Source organism: Phocoena phocoena, chromosome 10 (genome assembly GCF_963924675.1).
Source record: "Phocoena phocoena chromosome 10, mPhoPho1.1, whole genome shotgun sequence".
NCBI lineage: Eukaryota > Metazoa > Chordata > Mammalia > Artiodactyla > Phocoenidae > Phocoena > Phocoena phocoena.
Window position 1 is genome coordinate 7,053,314 of NC_089228.1, and position 15,624 is coordinate 7,068,937.

At 55.1% G+C, this 15,624-nt stretch overlaps 2 protein-coding genes across 4 annotated transcripts; one reads left to right on the forward strand and one right to left on the reverse strand.

Annotated features, from left to right (window-relative positions):
* Positions 1-3,093: 3,093 nt before the first annotated feature.
* On the forward strand, positions 3,094-6,834 carry PRRT3 (proline rich transmembrane protein 3). Its single transcript, XM_065886172.1, has 3 exons — positions 3,094-4,099; positions 4,311-4,466; positions 5,075-6,834. Exons 1-3 carry the CDS (start codon positions 3,094-3,096, stop codon positions 6,832-6,834), a joined length of 2,922 nt encoding a protein of 973 aa, XP_065742244.1.
* A 923-nt stretch (positions 6,835-7,757) lies between these two features.
* On the reverse strand, positions 7,758-15,194 carry CRELD1 (cysteine rich with EGF like domains 1). Of its 3 annotated transcripts, none has more exons than XM_065884922.1 (10): positions 15,008-15,194; positions 14,689-14,771; positions 12,223-12,333; positions 11,830-11,921; positions 11,003-11,179; positions 10,823-10,918; positions 9,842-9,925; positions 9,545-9,640; positions 9,209-9,343; positions 7,758-8,415 (listed from the first exon to the last, which is right to left on the reverse strand). In XM_065884922.1, the coding sequence occupies exons 1-10, from the start codon at positions 15,179-15,181 to the stop codon at positions 8,201-8,203; spliced, it is 1,263 nt and encodes a 420-aa protein (XP_065740994.1). In that variant the 5' UTR covers positions 15,182-15,194; the 3' UTR covers positions 7,758-8,200. The 3 variants fall into 3 exon arrangements, with proteins under 3 accessions (XP_065740994.1, XP_065740995.1, XP_065740996.1); XM_065884924.1 differs by lacking the exon at positions 7,758-8,415 and adding an exon at positions 9,010-9,044 and having other exon boundaries at positions 15,008-15,181; XM_065884923.1 differs by lacking the exon at positions 9,842-9,925 and having other exon boundaries at positions 8,201-8,415; positions 15,008-15,181.
* Between the last annotated feature and the right edge of the window lie 430 nt (positions 15,195-15,624).

A 15,624-nucleotide genomic window follows, 5' to 3' on the forward strand; every position in this document is an offset into this window, starting at 1 on the left:
TTCTATTTAAAAAGTATATATGGCTGTGCCTTGAAAAAGCTGAAGGATACACATCGAGCTGTAGGTAGGATTTACCTGTAGGTCCGTATGTAGTATGTATGTAGCCCTATAAGGATATAGGTCTAGAGACATTAAGGAAGTGAGCTCCCCATCCCAGGAGGTATGCAAACAGACATTGGCTGCCCCGTTTTCGGGGATGCTGCGGAAGTGATTTCTACATCCCTCGGAGGTGACCTCAGTTCCCTTCTTAGCCCTGAGAATCTCTCAGAGAGGGGTGGTCAGGACTGGGAGAAGAATCCACCCCCAAGGGGAAAGGGTTAAGCGGGCATGGCGCTCCTGTGGGCGGGCTCCGCCATCGGCAGCGCCGGGCTCTGTTAGCCAAGTCTGAGCATCTCGGAGGATGCGGCGCGGCAAGCGGCTTCAGGGACGCGCGCAAGGTGAACGCGGGGGCTGCCAGCTCGGCGCCCAGGTGAGGAGCTGGACTAGGGCGGGGGTGATGGCGGGACCCAGGCAGGGAGCATGGCCTGCAGCCCCCCTCTCAGATGCGAGCGGCAGGGCCTGCACCAGCGTGCACCCCCCACCCAGGACACTGCGGGAAGGCGCGGAGCCAGGGGAGAGGAGATGGAGGAAAAGGAGAGGTAACCTGAGATGGACCAGCTCCTGGAGGCTGCCCTGCGGCGGCCCTCGCCCTGCCCCCAGGCCGGCCTCTTCCCAGTCCCTGAGGGAGGGAGAACACCCCCCCACACACAAAAAAAATCTCTTCAGCAGCAGGAAACCAGGACTGTGCAGACCCCTTCTCATCCGGAGGTGACTACATCTCTTGGATTGCGGGTGGTGAGTAGATGGTAGATGCTTATCGCTGAAGGCCCAACTCTGCTGTCTCCTCCTCTGCAAAGCTTTTCGGACCCCCTGTGTAAAATGAGCCAATGCGGGTTTCACAGCCCCTAGTATGGCCATTTGCAGCCTGTGTGACCTTGGGCGAGTTGCTCAGCCTCTCTGAACCTTGCTTTCTTCCCCTATGAAATGGGTATACCCACACCAGCTTGTGTGGGGAGGGGTGGATAAAATCGAGGACAAGCAGCTAAGCTTGGCACAGGAGTCTAAGTGGGTAAGAGCTCAACACAGGAGTACTATTATTAACCACTGCCTGTGTTAGTGGCCTTCCAGTCCTTCCCCCTCAGCGCACCACCACTCCCCACACTGGAACTGAGCCTTCTCTTTGGGTCCCCAGCACCGAGCCTGGGCCAGGAGCAGAGCACGAGCTCGGTGAATGTTTGAGAAACGAACTAATGAGGCAGATTGGGGAATGGGTTTAAGGGGTCTTTGATTCCCCCTAAAATTACCCACAAGCTTTGGTGAACCTGGACACTTGCCTGGGGGGCGCACCTGGAGTTTTCTTCGGCTTCTCAAGGTGTCTGTGAGCCACCAAGGGTCTTTGAGCATAACTGTTTCCCAGAGAGGAAGGGAACAGGGCCTCTGCTCCTAAACACACCCAGGCACTGGCTCTGACAGCCAATGGCCCCCTCTCCTGGTCCCCCTTTCCTGGCCGTGGGGTCCCGCTTGCCTCCTGGTTCCATTAGGGACTCTCAGGAAGCGGCACCATAAGGGAATATCCAGCTGGGCCAGGCATATGCAGTGGCTGGAGACAAGAAATAAAAGACGCAGATGCAGCCCTTGAGAAGCCCCAGGATGGTGGGGGAGAGAGGAGATTATTATACTATGTGACTGGTGTGACAGGAAAGGGTAGAGGGAGTGTCAGGGAAATAAATACTCAAGCTGAAACAAGCCACCATCATATCCTACCTGTATTTCTGCACTAGCCTCTCTCCCCCTTTTAAAACACTTCTCAGATCTCATGACTCCCATGCTTAACATCTCCATTGGCTTCCTGGGACACTTAGAACAAAATGCAGGTGCCTTTTCCTGGCTTTTGAGAAAGGCCCCCCTTCCTGATTTCATCTCCCTCTGCTCCTTTCTCCTGAATCTGCCGTGCTCCTCATTCCTGCTGAAGGGCCTCTGCACTTTCTGTTCCCTCCTCCAGATGCTTTTTCTGGATATCATCAAATGGCTGACTCCTTCTTCCCATTCAGCATTTAGCTTAAATATCACCTGAGTGGCCTTTCTAGCACTCCTGGGTAAAGTAGCCCCCCCTCCTTCTATCTCTTAACCCTGTTTTATGTTCTCCATAGCTCACCTTATTTAAAATTATTCATTGTCTGTCTCTTACCTAGAACACCAGCTCCATGAGGGCAGGTATCTTGTCAATCTTGTTCACTGCTTTATCCCCAAGGTTTGGCACATAGTATGTCCTCCAATTATTTGTTGACATAGTTAAGGGAGCTGGTGGGAAAGAAAGCTTTCTGGACAAAAGGAAAAGTAAAAGGGCTCCAATGCTTATTAAGCTCCAATTATGGGCCTGGCCCATCCTGTGTTTTGTTATGTCTTATAAGAGCCCCTTTGAGTTAGGTACTACTATTATACCCATTTTACTGATGGGAAAACCATGATGCAGAGGTGAAAAGTAACTCACTCAGGAAATGGTGAAACTGGGATTGAAACCCAGGTCACTCCTCAAAGGCACGGGTGTATTTCTCTCCCTCTCCACCTCTCTGATATTTGACCTGGGCCCTCAAAAATAGGATTTAAAAAAAAAAAAAAAAAAAAAAAAGAATAGGATTTCAGCAAGTGAAGGAGAAGGGAGAGGGCATTGCAGCCTGAGGGAAAAGCAGGAGCAAAGGCGGGGCGCCAGGCAGTTCCGTGGGTGTTGAGGGTGAGGTGAGCACCCTGGTCTGGGCTTGGAAGGCCAGGAGAGGAGCTTATATTCTCTCGTGAGGGCGATGGGGACCACTGACGGTTTCGAATTAGGGCAGGTGGCATGACCAGAGATGCAGTTTTAAAAGGTCACTCTGGGCGGCATGAAGAGGTTGAAGAGGAAGGGGCGGGTAGAGGAGGAGGATTCCTCCTTTCTTTCCCACCAGCTTCCCGGGGGCAGCCACGGGAGACCCGTCTCAAGCCAGCCCCCTCTCCTTTTTTCAGGCTCATTCTGTGAAGACTGGAAGCTGAGGGCTCCAGGCCCAGGCATCACAGCGGACCATGGCTCCCAGCCCCTGGGGCTGTGTGTGTGGCCTCCTGCTGCTGTCCCTGGGGGCTGGCTCTGCCCTGGGCCGGGGCCTTCCCAGGCCACTTGAGGACTTGGAACCACACTTGACCCCAGGAGCCCACCCCAAGGGCCCTGTTGGCACAGAGCCCCAGGCCTTTGACTTCTTCTGGGAGAAGCCCAGAGATGAGAGCCCCTGGAACTCCAATGTCCCCCAGGTCCCTGCTGAGGAGGTGCCTGAGAGGCCCACAGACTCCCTTGGCCCAGCCCTGCATGGACCTAAAGCATCCCACGGGGTGCAGAGAGAAGGACTCCCAGTAACTGATGACCTCCAGGTGGCTCGAGGGCCAATTTTTCAGGGCTGGACAGGACCTCCTGAATCACAGGAATCTATGGAGCAAGAAGCACCAGCCCCCTATCCAGTGGGCACCCCCCATCTCACTTTCATCCCCACAACTCCCAGACTCCAACTCGGGCTAGCCACGGTTCCCCCCACCCCAGGGCAGCCTGGAAGCCAAGTGGGACAGCGACCACCTAGAGATGAGGGTCTTGTGGCCAAAGCCAAGATCGGGGTCTCAGAGACATCCCCCTGGCACCACAAGGGCCCTCCCCACACCATTGCACCACACCCAGGCACTGTCATGAGGCCAGGGCTGCAAGAACAGGGTGGGAGGGAGGAGGACTTCCAGGAGGCAGCTCAAGGCCCCCTCCTCACTCAGCAGGATCCAGCAGCCCCTGATGTTGGCTCAGTATCACCAGCTGAGGCGGCATCGTCTCAGGAGCCTGGGTCCCAGCCGGACCTGGCATTGGCCAGAAGCCTTCCTCCTGCTGAGGAGCTGCCCGTGGAGCTCCCCAAGAAGGCTGGAGATGGGGAGACCTGGGAAGTCAGTATTCCAAGTCCCTCACCCAAACAGACTGACCTCCCTGATGTTAGGGGCTCATCAGGACCCCAGCCCTCAGGTCTCCCAGCCTCAGAGACTCCTCATGGGCAGCCCAAGCCAGGTGGGTATCAAAGTGAGGGTGCTGAGCAGGGCTGGGACGGGCAGTGTTCTAGGGCAGCTGGATGCCCCAGTTTCTGTGTGACCTCTGATCCCTCTGGGTCCTGCTTTCCTCATTCTGGCAAATGAGGGTGATGGTGCCTCCCTCCTGGGGGATTAGATTTTGGGGAACGCTGGAGGGTCAGACAAAGCAATGACTGCTTTTGTTATTTCAGAGATAGCAGCAATGAATGGAGCAGACCCCATCTCCCCCCAGCGGGTGAGAGGAGCAGTGGAGGCCCCAGGTACCCCCAAGTCCCTCATCCCTGGCCCTTCGGACCCTGGCCCAACTACAAACGGAACAGAGAGCCCTGTAGGAGCCCTGCAGCCAGGTGAGGGCACGGCTCAGGGGTTGGGGAGATCGGGTACTCTAATACCTAAGAACTTGTGTGAGGTACATATGCGAGGGTTGGGGAGTGAATGGGGACAAACACCTCCTTAAAGGAAATGGTCAACAACTTCAAACAACTTAGGATAATAAACTACTACTCACTGGGTACTCTGGGAGAAGTCATTTGCACTTTGGGGGCTAGGAAATTCTTAAATATAAATTCTTAAGTATACATGGGTATATTTAGTGCAGTGATTCTCCAACTCCCACAGTTCGCCAGAGGAGCTTTTAAAAAACTCCAATGCCCAGGCCCCAGCACAAGGAATTCTGATAGAGTTGATCTCCAGGTGATTCTAATATGTAGTCCCCGTTGAGAGCTGCTGGAATGTTAATAAAAATGATAGGTCACATCCATTTAACACTTATTGGGTGTTGGGGACTGTGCTAAACATTTAATCCTCACCACAACCCAGTGAGGAGGGGTGCTGTTACCATCCCCGTTTTACAGATGTGCTTAGAAAAGTTAAGTAACTTGCTCACCACACTGGAGGATGATGGAAAATCAAAAGTACTTTTCAAAGGGCTATTTTAATATTGTTATTGTTGCAGATGAAGCTGAGGAGTGGCCGGGGCGCCCCCAAAGCCATCCCCCAGCGCCCCCCGTCCAGGCCCCCTCGACGTCACGCCGGGGCCTCATTCGGGTCACCACGCAGCGTGCCCTGGGCCAGCCACCCCCTCCGGAGCCCTCCGCCAGCTCCGTGGCATCAGTCCCAGCCTCCAGCCCCCCGGCCAACGCCACCTCACCCCCCCTGCGCTGGGGTCCCCTGCGGCGGGTACTGAGCTTTTCCTGGGAGCTGCACGTCTACGGGGTCGGGGTGCTCTTCCTGCTGCCTGCGTTGTTGGCACTGGCCTCGCTGGCAGCCGCCCCTGCGGGGCCCCGGTTGGCACTGGTGGCGGCGGTGCTGGTGCTGGTGGCGTCGGGGCTGCGGTCCGCCTACATGCTCACCGACCCCTATGGCTCGCAGGCACGACTGGGTTTACGCGCCGGCCTGGTGCTCTACAATCTGCCCTTTCCCTTGCTACTCACCGCGCTGGCGGCCCTGACCCTGCTCGGCCTGGGCGCGGGGCTGCCACAGCAGCTGCAGAACCCTCTCCTCCTGGGACCGCTGGCGTTGGCGCACGTCTTGGGGCTGCTCGCCACAGACCTGCTGTCGGCGAGGCCTGCGCTCAACCTCCTGGCTCAGGGCTTATCGTGCGCCTGGGGCGCGTCCGTGGCTCTGGGCACGCTCTGCCTGTGCCGTCGCCGCCTGCTGGACGGGCCGAGGGGCTGGGATGCCAGCCCGGGCCCGAGGCTGCTGGCCGTGGCGGGCGCGCTGGGGCTGCTGGCCAGTGGCTTGCAGCTGGCGGCCGCGCTCTGGCTGTACCCGGGCCCCGGCCGGGTGGGCCACTTCTCGTGGGCCTGGTGGGGCGTCCACTTCTGGCTGCGCCTGCTGGAGCTGACGTGGGCGCTCACCCTGGCGCTGGCCGCTCTGGCCGCCGCGCGGCCCAGGCCGCCCACAGAGCACGCCTGCTGGGCTAAGCTGCTGCGCCTGGCGTGCCCTGCGCCCTCCGGCAAGAGCGAGGTGCCCGAGAGGCCCAACAACTGCTACGCGGGGCCCAGCAGCGTCGGCGCAGGTACCCTGGACATTAGCAAGAGCCTCATCCGCAACCCGGCGGAGGGTGGGCCTCCAGCCACGCCCAGTTCAGGCGCCTGGGGTTCGGCTGCGTCGCTGGGCCGCGGTCCCCTGGGTGGCCCGGGACTGTCCCGCAGCAGCATGGGGCCGGCGCCATCGATGAGCGAGCTGGACCTGCGGCCGCCATCACCCATCAACCTGAGCCGCAGCATCGACGCCGCGCTCTTCCGAGAGCACTTGGTGCGAGACAGCATCTTCCGGCGCTGCGGCCTCGGTGGCCTGGCCTCCCCGCCGCCCGGGGGCGCGCTGCGGCCGCGCCGGGTCAGCCACCCCGACGCCGAGCTAGACGGCGCAGGTTCTTCGCTCCTCCGCGGCCGCAGCCGGTCGCTCAGCGACGTGCGCGTGCGCGGCCCGGTCCCACCACATGTAGCGGACGAGCCTGAAGGGGCGGCTTCCGGCAGCTCCGCGGACAGCTTCTCACGGGCCTCGCTCAAGATCAGCTGGAACCCCTGGCGCCACGGGCTGTCGTCGATGGACAGTCTGCCCCTGGATGAGCTGCCCAGCACGGTGCAGCTACTGCCTGCCCCAGCTCCTGCCCCGGGTCCCGCGCGGCCCGGGGAGCCCCAGAATGGGATCCAGACTCAATGCAAGCCCGGAGACTCCCGCAGCGCCTCCAGTGACACCATCGAGCTCTGAGGGGGTCCAGAAACTCAGAACCAGGGCCCCGCCCTCGATGGCCCTACCGCGGCATGACCTTCTGGGATGCTGAGCATTTGAAAAACATTCCGGGAGTATTCCTGGGCCCCAACTGATTGCAGCCTCCGGAGACAGCCGGACACGAACCCACCCCCATCCCCAGATTTTTGTTTTTTTAAAATATCTCTATTTTTCAGCGGGTATTTTGCACAGAGGCCATGATTTATGCGGAATACAGGGTGGACATGCACGTATTTGGGAATGGGGAACAGGGTCCAGGTGCCCTAACATCCCATCCAGACTCTCCAGTGTGAAGATGAGGCTCGACTGTCCAGACTGTCCTCTTTGTGCCAAAGAAATAAACCCTTAGGACTTGGCTCAAGCCTCCCTCCGGCCATGCCAGGATCCTGTTTAGAGGATATGCCCACCCCCAGTGATTTCAAGTGCTGTGTTTATTGCGGAGGGGAGGACTTCCAAAGGAAAGGGCCCTCAACCCTTGGAGACTTTAGAAATAATGGCTATCGATATTTCATGGAACATCTGTCTGCTGTACGCTGTCTTCAGCTTTTCACGTCCATCACCTTAATTCTCACATTAAGCCTGAGTGAGAAGCGTTATCATGCCCATTTTATAGATGAGAAGAGTGAAGTTCAGAGATGAAAGTCATTTGTCAGGGTCCTTGGGCAAATGATAGCTGGTACTGAACTGAGAAAGTTCCACTCCTAAGCCTGGTTCCTCCATCCCATCTCCCTTCTCTTAACACTACTTCAGGGCCAACCCTCTCCTTTGTCCTCCTTCTACTGCTCCTCCATCAGGATACCCTCAGTTTCCCAGGGTTTCAGGAAACTTCCCCAAGGGTGGAGGGGCTCTCAGTAGCTTAGGCCAACCCATGGTGGGTGGGGGCAGGTAGTAAGACAAGCTGCTCCATTTTCCAAGACCTTACTTTATTTCCTGAGATGAATAAATATATCAGTGCCTGAGGGGCAAGGGGGTGAGGACAGAACAGGAGCTGACAGCATGCAGCTGGCAGGAGGGGGTTGTGAAGGGACACCCTCCCCCCACATCCCGGGCAGGGGCCAAAGCTCACGAGCAGCCACAACGAGGAGACACTTTTTAAAAAAATGCACAACACTGTGAAGTCTGACCAGTGCCCCAAGGCCAAGATCTCATGGCACCCACCTATAGGGCTACTTTTTCACCCAAGGGCCTCACCTGCCCAGGCCCAGGTGTCTGCACTGCTCCATAAAGTGGGTAGAGGGTGCTTACCGCACTCAAAAATAAAGCAAGTGCCTCAAGTGTCCAGGTGGGAGAGTCCCGATCTTGGGGGCAGCCTGGGCAGGAGGAGATGCTGCAGGTGTGGCAGGGATTATCTGCCCTTGATGAAGCCCTCCAGCACACGGTCACTGCGCTCTGACAACCAGTAGCCGGTCATGGCTGCCACAGCCCCGATGAAGATGGCGGTGAAGACCAAGTCACCCTTGGCGGCCAGCGTAGCCAGCGCACAGATGATGACACCGAAGAACATCTGCTGCAGCACCACCAGCTCGTCCTCTGTCATCTCCGAGAAGAAGCCTGCTGACTCTGGGCAAGAGCCGTGCCCGTCACTCACCCCCCGTTCCTGGAGCCTCCCACACACCTGATCATCACTGCCACACGCCTGCCTGGCACACCAGCACAGTGTCATTTACCGCTGAGAACAACTCCAAGACGGGCATTTATTATCCCTGTCTTCCTAGATGGGAAACTGAGGCGCAGAGAGGCGAAGAGGTTTGCCCAAGGCCACGTGGGAGAGTTGGGTCAGAGCATGTGTACTAGCCCCACTGCAGAGCCAGAGTGCCTGGATGTGAGGCCCAGCTCTGCCACCTGCTTGCCATGGGGCCCTGGACAAGTTTTTTCATGTCTCTGTGTCCCTGCTTCCACTATGCAAGATGGGGATGAGAACAATAGCTACAGCACTGGATTTGTTTTAGGGGTGAAATAAGTGAATACGTGCAATATGCCCGGAACAGCGTGTGACACACAGGAACTGTGGAAGTGGTCGCTATCGTCACCACTGCGATTGTCCTGTGTCTCGTCACCCCCACGGCCTACAAGAGCCCTCGGGCGGGGCGAGGGCAGATGAAGCAAGAGGCTCGGTGAGCACAGAATGATATGACACCAAGTCCGATTTCCTTTCTACCCTGGGAGGTGTGGGGTCACCAAAAGCCACCCTGGGGGTCAGAGGTGGGGTTCGGGTCCCAGTGCAGCCTCATGAGGGCTGGGTGGCAGTGCAGGTGGGCCAGGGCCTGCAGCTGCCTGAAGGAGGGGTTTGCCTGCCCTCCCCCTGGATAAGGAGCTCCCCTCCCCAGGTTTCTGGGGCCAAGCTGGGGCTCACCTGGGATCTGCTCCTTCACACAGACGCCCTCGATCTGTGTGTAGCCCTCAGCACAGACACAGCGGTAACTGCCCTCGGTGTTCTCGCATTGCTCGTTCTCTCCTGGACACACCGCCATCTCACACTCGTCCACGTCTTGACGGAGGCCAAGGAGAGGTCAGAGCCCTGACTGCCAGGGTCCCACAGGCAGCACCCGACTCTGGTCTCACTCACATCCTGACACCCGCTCTGTGCTGACGCAGGCAACATTCCACCCTTCCTTCCCACGCCCCGTCCACATTTCGGCCCCTGTCAATTTGTGGTGGATGAGACGCTCCCAGGTGGCAGGACACTCACCGAGACACTTGGAGCCCACCTGCTGGTAGCCAGGGCTACACTTCTTACAGCGGCCAGGCCCTGCCCCCATGCAGCCCAGGCAGGCCTTGGCACAGTCTGGAGAAGGGAGAGGACAGACAAGGGTGCGAGCTGCCCGTATGCCTGGGGGAAGCCCTGCTCCAGAAGAGGCCTAGGGCGGGGTGGGGGGGGGGCGAGGGGCGGTGCCAGCACCTGGGAACGCGGCGGTTTTGGGGGAAAGGCGTGGAGCAGTTCCTTCTACCCTCCCCACACCCCTCCCCCGCAGGAGCGGACAGTTACCTCGGCACTCATAGGAGCCCTCCGTGTTCACGCAGAACTGGTCGGCTCCACAGCTGGCTCGCTCTGTGCCACACTCATCAATGTCTGCAAAGAGGCCGGTAGGGTGGGGATTTCAATCCCTATTTCACTAACAGGGAAGCTGAGGCCAGGGTTGTTGGGAATGGACTTGCCCAGGCTGAAACAGTGTGGCTGATACTGCAGGCTGTCCACCAACACAGATGCAGAGGTGCAGCTGGACTCAGGGCTGTCGAGCTAGAGACTGTGTTTTTCAATCTGCCTTGCAGCTAAGTGTGGCCTTGTGATTCAGTTCTGGCCAACGTGTTGTAAACAGAAGTGATGTGCTCCACTTTTCACTTGGCCTTAATACAACAGACTTGGATCCTCCGTGCACTTTCTTCTCTTTCGCACTTCCTGAATACCAGGTCATGATACATAGAGGTGACCGTGATCCAGCCTCAACACCCAAGGGGATGACTGTCCAGTAAGACAGAATGAATCTAGGTCTTTAATGACTATGACAAGCAGAGCTTTTCTGCCAGTCTGGACCACTGGCTTCCAGACTGTGATATGAGATGAAAATAAACCTCTAAATTCATTAAGCCACAGTCTTTGGGGATCTTTCTGTTACAGCAGCTTAGCTTTTACCCTCGTCTCGCACACAGGTTTCCTGACCCCAAGTTCAGTATGCTCATTCTCCGGGTTAACCCTTCTTCAATTTTCGAGACTTGACCCAAGTGACACCTCCTCCAAGAAGGCTTCTCTGATTCCCCACTACCACTGAATTGGAAGAGAGACATTTCTCACTGTACAACGATCAGTCTATACTGTAAGCGCCTGGTTATTTTTCTGCCTTCCCAACCAGGCTGATATCTCTATGAAGATGGGGACTGGACTGGTCTAGCCCAGAGATGTGTGTGTTGATGGGGGACCAAGCCCAAGACCTTGCCCACCCCTCCAGACCTAGGGCAGGGCCCCACTCACCTACACACTTGAGGTGATGCAGGGCCCAGCCCTTCTTGCACTGCAAACAATTTGATTCCTCAGGTCCTGAGCAGCGGGCACAGGGGCCAAAACAAGCTGGGTAGAATGGGGGAAGTATGAGGGTGGGCAGGCAGGTACCCCACATGCCCCTGCCCAAGGCCACGCCTCTTGACTACCTACCCGAACATACCAGATGGCTGGCATTGCGTTGCGCCTCAAAGTAGCCGAGGCCACACTGGCCACAGGCCTCACCCCCGTAGCCGGCTTGGCAGTCACAGTGCCCGCTGCCCCCTCGAGTTCCTTCCCCTTCACACTGCCCGTAGCCACCGCAGGGCCGCTCCGCACCCCCAGGACAGGCTGTGGGCAGACACCAGACCAGGTGGGATCGTAAATACAACCTTGTACGTACAGAATATTTTCCCCGTATTAGTAAGCATTTTTGGAGAGGAAACAATTTTAACGACATCATAATATTTTGTCATAAAACTATGAAATTTACTTAACCAACACCCCATTGTGGAACAGTTAGGTTATTTACAAATCTTTTCTTTTATAAAAACTGAATTGACCATCTTTGTTGCTAGCTCTTTGTATCTGCAGCTTTGAGAGAGATTTTTCTAAAAGGGGCTGGTAGTTAAGTTCAGCTCCTGCCTCAGGACTGTGTGTAGAAAAAGGTGGTGACAACAGGGCCTTCAGCAGCACCTGCCCGTCCCTAGGAAGGTCACCTTAGTCCAGACATGGGAAATGCCTGGTGAGGGGGGGCATTTCTTAAATACATGACAGAAACCACGGCCGCATCTGACTCAGTCTAACCCCATATCCTTTTTCAGAGCCGTTCCCCATGGATTTGTGCATCTCACCAGCCCTGTGAGGCAGGCGAGAACAGAGGTCCAGAGAAGTGATATGAGCAGCCTGAGCTCACACAGCCAGCCAGGGGCCGAGCCAGGACTGGATCCCCGGCCCCAGCAGTCCCCTTCCATCCCCCAAGAGGAACTTGAAAAACTCACGAAGGCAGGAGGGCCCAAAGGTGCCTGAGGGGCAGCAGAGCTTCAGGGAATCTGAGCAGAGCCACTGGAAGAGGTCTGGGGCTTCCTGCTGCCTGAGGCGGAGGGATGGTGAGGGGGCTGAGACAGTGTCAGAGGTGCTGCCGTCTCCCGCAACCTCCCACAGGATCTGTGATACAGCCCGTCTTGGGCGTAAGACCCATAAGGCTGCCCTTTCCCCGTCCGACAGAGGGGCAGTCTGCAGCTCAGAGTGAGAGCTTGGGCCCCCCAGCAAGTCCTCAGCACACCTGGGTTTGGAGGAAGGAGCCGAATGAGGACACAGCCCCTAGCTCGCCACCCTCTGCCTTACCAGCCGGCCCTGCCTCAGCCCCTCCCAGGAAGGCCCCCGCTACTCACTTGTGAAACCACCAGCTCTCCACCAGCTCCTCACTCAGCTCCAGCAGGCGGTGGCACTCGAAGTCCGACTTGCTGCACACGCCCTCGAGCACCTCTACCAGGCGGGTCTCACTGACCAGACAGGGATGGGTGGTAGGAACACACTCCAGCCCACCCACCACCCTCTTTACAATCTCCCCCCTCCCCACCTCATGCCAGATAATGTCAAAGGCCAGAGGCCACAATGGAAGGGGTATTGGTTTGGGGAGACCTGGGTTCCAATCTAGTACTGTGACCTTGGGCAAGTAACTTAACCTCTCCTGAACGTGTTTTCTCATCTGTAAAATGGGGACAATGGCTCTCCTCTAGGTTGACTGGAAGATAGCTCAGTCCCTGCATCTGTACAACAGAATATAATACCCTTGCTGGGTAGATGTGGTTAAAAATATATCATATAACAAGTGTTAGCAAGGATGTGGAGAAACTGGAACCCTCCTACATTGCACGTGGGAATGAAAAACGGTGCAGCCGCTGTAGAAAACGGTTTGGCAGTTCCTCCATAAATTAAACATGGAATCACCACATGACTCAGGAATTCCACTCCTGGATACATACTCAAGAAAATGCAAAACAGGTGTTCAAACTTGTACACAAATGTTCATAGCAATACTATACACAGTAGCCAAATGGTTGAAACAACCCAAATGTCCATCAGCTGATAAACGGACAAACAAATGTGATCTATTCATACAATGGAAGATTACTAAGCCTTAAAAAGGAATGAAGTACTGATATTTGTTACAAGATGGACGAACCTTGAAAACATTATGCTAAGTGAAAGAAGCCGGACATAAAAGGCCATATTGTATGATTCCAACAGAATCAGCAAATCCATAGAGATGGAAAACAGATTAGTGGTTGCTAAGGGCCGGGAGGAGGGAGAATGAAGAGTGACTGCTCAATAGGGATGGAGTTTCTTTTGGGGGGGATGAAATCAGTCTGGAACTAGATAATGGCAATAGTTGCAAAACCTGAATATACTGACTATCTCTAATGGTAAATTTTATGTTATTGCATTCTACCACAATAAAAAATTTTTTAAAATAGATTTACACATAAAATGTATTATATTATATATTTAAAGGGTCTGGCACAGTGGCTGGCATATAGGAGGTGATTTAAAACAAAACAAAAAAACAGTAACCATTAGAGAGCTAGAAGTGCCCTTAGGGTTATTTTGGTCAATCCCCTCATTCCCAAATGAGGCAACTAAGCCCCACTGAGGGAAAGGAAAATGACCAGTGTTACGTAATAACGAAACTTTTATTTCTAGGACGTATCATAGTTTAATCCTTACCACAATCCTATGAAATAGGATTGGCATTAATACTCCCGTTTTACAGATAAGGAAATTGAGGATCAGAGAGGTGACCCTAAGCTACAAAGGGTCAGAAATGACAACCTGGTCTAATTCCAGTTTGACTTTGAAAAGCTAGAGGGCCTAGGACTCAGGCCTCTCCTCTCAATAAAATCTCATCTTGTCCCCTGGCTTTATACACTGACTATACGCTGATAACTGTCAAATTCATGTTTCCAGCCCTACTTCTACCCTGAACTCCTGACTCCTAAATCTAACTCTACTTGACTGTTTAACAGACATCTCAGCCCAACATGTTCAATGAGAACGTCTGATTCCAGACCCGTTTCTCCCATCTCGGAAGACAGTCCCACGATTCACCCAGTTGCTCAGGCCCAAAACCCAGTGAGCACCTTTTATTCTACTTTTTCTCTCACACCCCATAATGATTCCATCATCATGTCCTATCAGTCTATCTGCAAAATATACCCAGAATCTGACCCCTTCTCACCAGGTCCACCACTACCGTCACGCCTAGACTGTGCACTAGCCTCCCAACTGGTCTTCCTGCTCCTCCACCTTGGCCCCCTATAGTCTGTTAGTGTAAGTAACCTTTTATAGGTACAAATAATACCACATCACTTTCCTGCTCCAAACCTTCCAATGACTTCCCGCTACACTCAGAATGAAATCTGAATGCCTTTCTGCGGCCTTCAAGGCTCTCTGCCTTCACCTTCCACCACTCTCCCTTCTGCTCACTCCAAATCCAGCCACTTCTCAAATACACCAAGCTCAGTCCCGCTCTGTCCAAAACCCTTGCCCGACTGTCGCACAGTTTGCTCCTGCACCTCAGGTCTCTGTTCGAATGTCATACCTTGAATGCCATGCCTCCCACCATTCTGCTTTACTGTCCTTCACCTAATAAGACATTATTTACTTATTCACTGTTTCCTCTACTAGAACAGAAGCTCCTTGAATAAAGAATTCTGCTTGGCTTGTTTAGTGCTCTCCTATAGATATTCAGTGACATTTGTTGAATAAGTGCTCCCCAAGTGTCTCTAGGCTTCCACCAGCAGAGCACAGATTGGGATGTTAGATATACAAATCCACCCCTCCAGCCTCTTCCTTACCTGTCCTTGTATTTGGACAACTTCTCTTCCTCCCAGGCAGTGTTTCCACCTCCAAAGTTATCCCGGATGGTTCTCTCCAGGCCCTGGAAATGGAGAAAACTAGTAATAGCTAAGTACAGTGTCTGGCACATTCTAGCACTTATATTTCACTGACCAGGAAACTGAGGCACAGAGAGGCACCTACCCAAGGCCATACAACCAGTAAGTAACCAAGCTGGGACACTTGAGTCTATGCAGACTTGTATGCCAGAGCTCCCAGCTCTCAACCCCTGTGCTAATAGTAGCTAGCCCCCTCCTCTTACACTGCTGGTGCACCCACCTTGTTGAAACTGTCGACAAGTCCCCGGCAGGTATGACATGGATGGGGCTCAGTGGGGGAAGAAGACTTGGGAGGCGGAGAAAGCTGGACCCAGACCGGGCCTGGGAGGCCAAGGAAGAGGCTCAGGCCCCAGAGCAGAGCTGGGGCTAGGCCCCTCGGGGCCCGTGGGGCCATCTTTTCCCAGGCTGGGGACCTGTAGACACAGGACATGGGGAGGGTTCGCTGGAGGAGCCAAGTGGGAAAGAAAAGCGTGGGTTCTGAGGTGCCGCGGGTCTGGGAGCCCAGATCTGTGTTATAAGAAAAGAAGGTCTAGACTGGGGTAAGGCAGAGGGAGGGGAGATAGTTGGGGAAAGGAGCCTATTCTGCAATTCCTGGACGGGAACAAGTTATCCTCGTCCCCGCAGGGGGGAGGTGGCCTGGATCCTCGGCAAGGGGGTAGGAGTCAGCCCATTGTTTTAGGGTCGGGATATGGTTCTTAGAGGCTGGATCAGCGGAATTAAGTAGAATGGATCAGATTCCTAAATACTGCGGGAGAAGACGTCGGATGGACGGTCTTGGGGGGAGGAGTCCGGAACCCCGGTCTTGGGGAGGGGGGGAGGAGCCCGGATCCGGATACG

Coding starts and splice junctions, on each gene's coding strand:
- PRRT3 (XM_065886172.1), top strand. CDS start 3,094: ATGGCTCCCAGCCCCTGGGGCTGTGTGTGTGGCCTCCTGCTGCTGTCC. Junction 4,100..4,310: donor TCATGGGCAGCCCAAGCCAG/GTGGGTATCAAA, acceptor TTGTTATTTCAG/AGATAGCAGCAATGAATGGA. Junction 4,467..5,074: donor TGTAGGAGCCCTGCAGCCAG/GTGAGGGCACGG, acceptor TTATTGTTGCAG/ATGAAGCTGAGGAGTGGCCG.
- CRELD1 (XM_065884922.1), bottom strand. CDS start 15,181: ATGGCCCCACGGGCCCCGAGGGGCCTAGCCCCAGCTCTGCTCTGGGGC. Junction 9,641..9,841: donor GGGCTCCTATGAGTGCCGAG/GTAACTGTCCGC, acceptor TCCCTTCTCCAG/ACTGTGCCAAGGCCTGCCTG. Junction 9,344..9,544: donor GGTGGGCTCCAAGTGTCTCG/GTGAGTGTCCTG, acceptor GCCTCCGTCAAG/ACGTGGACGAGTGTGAGATG.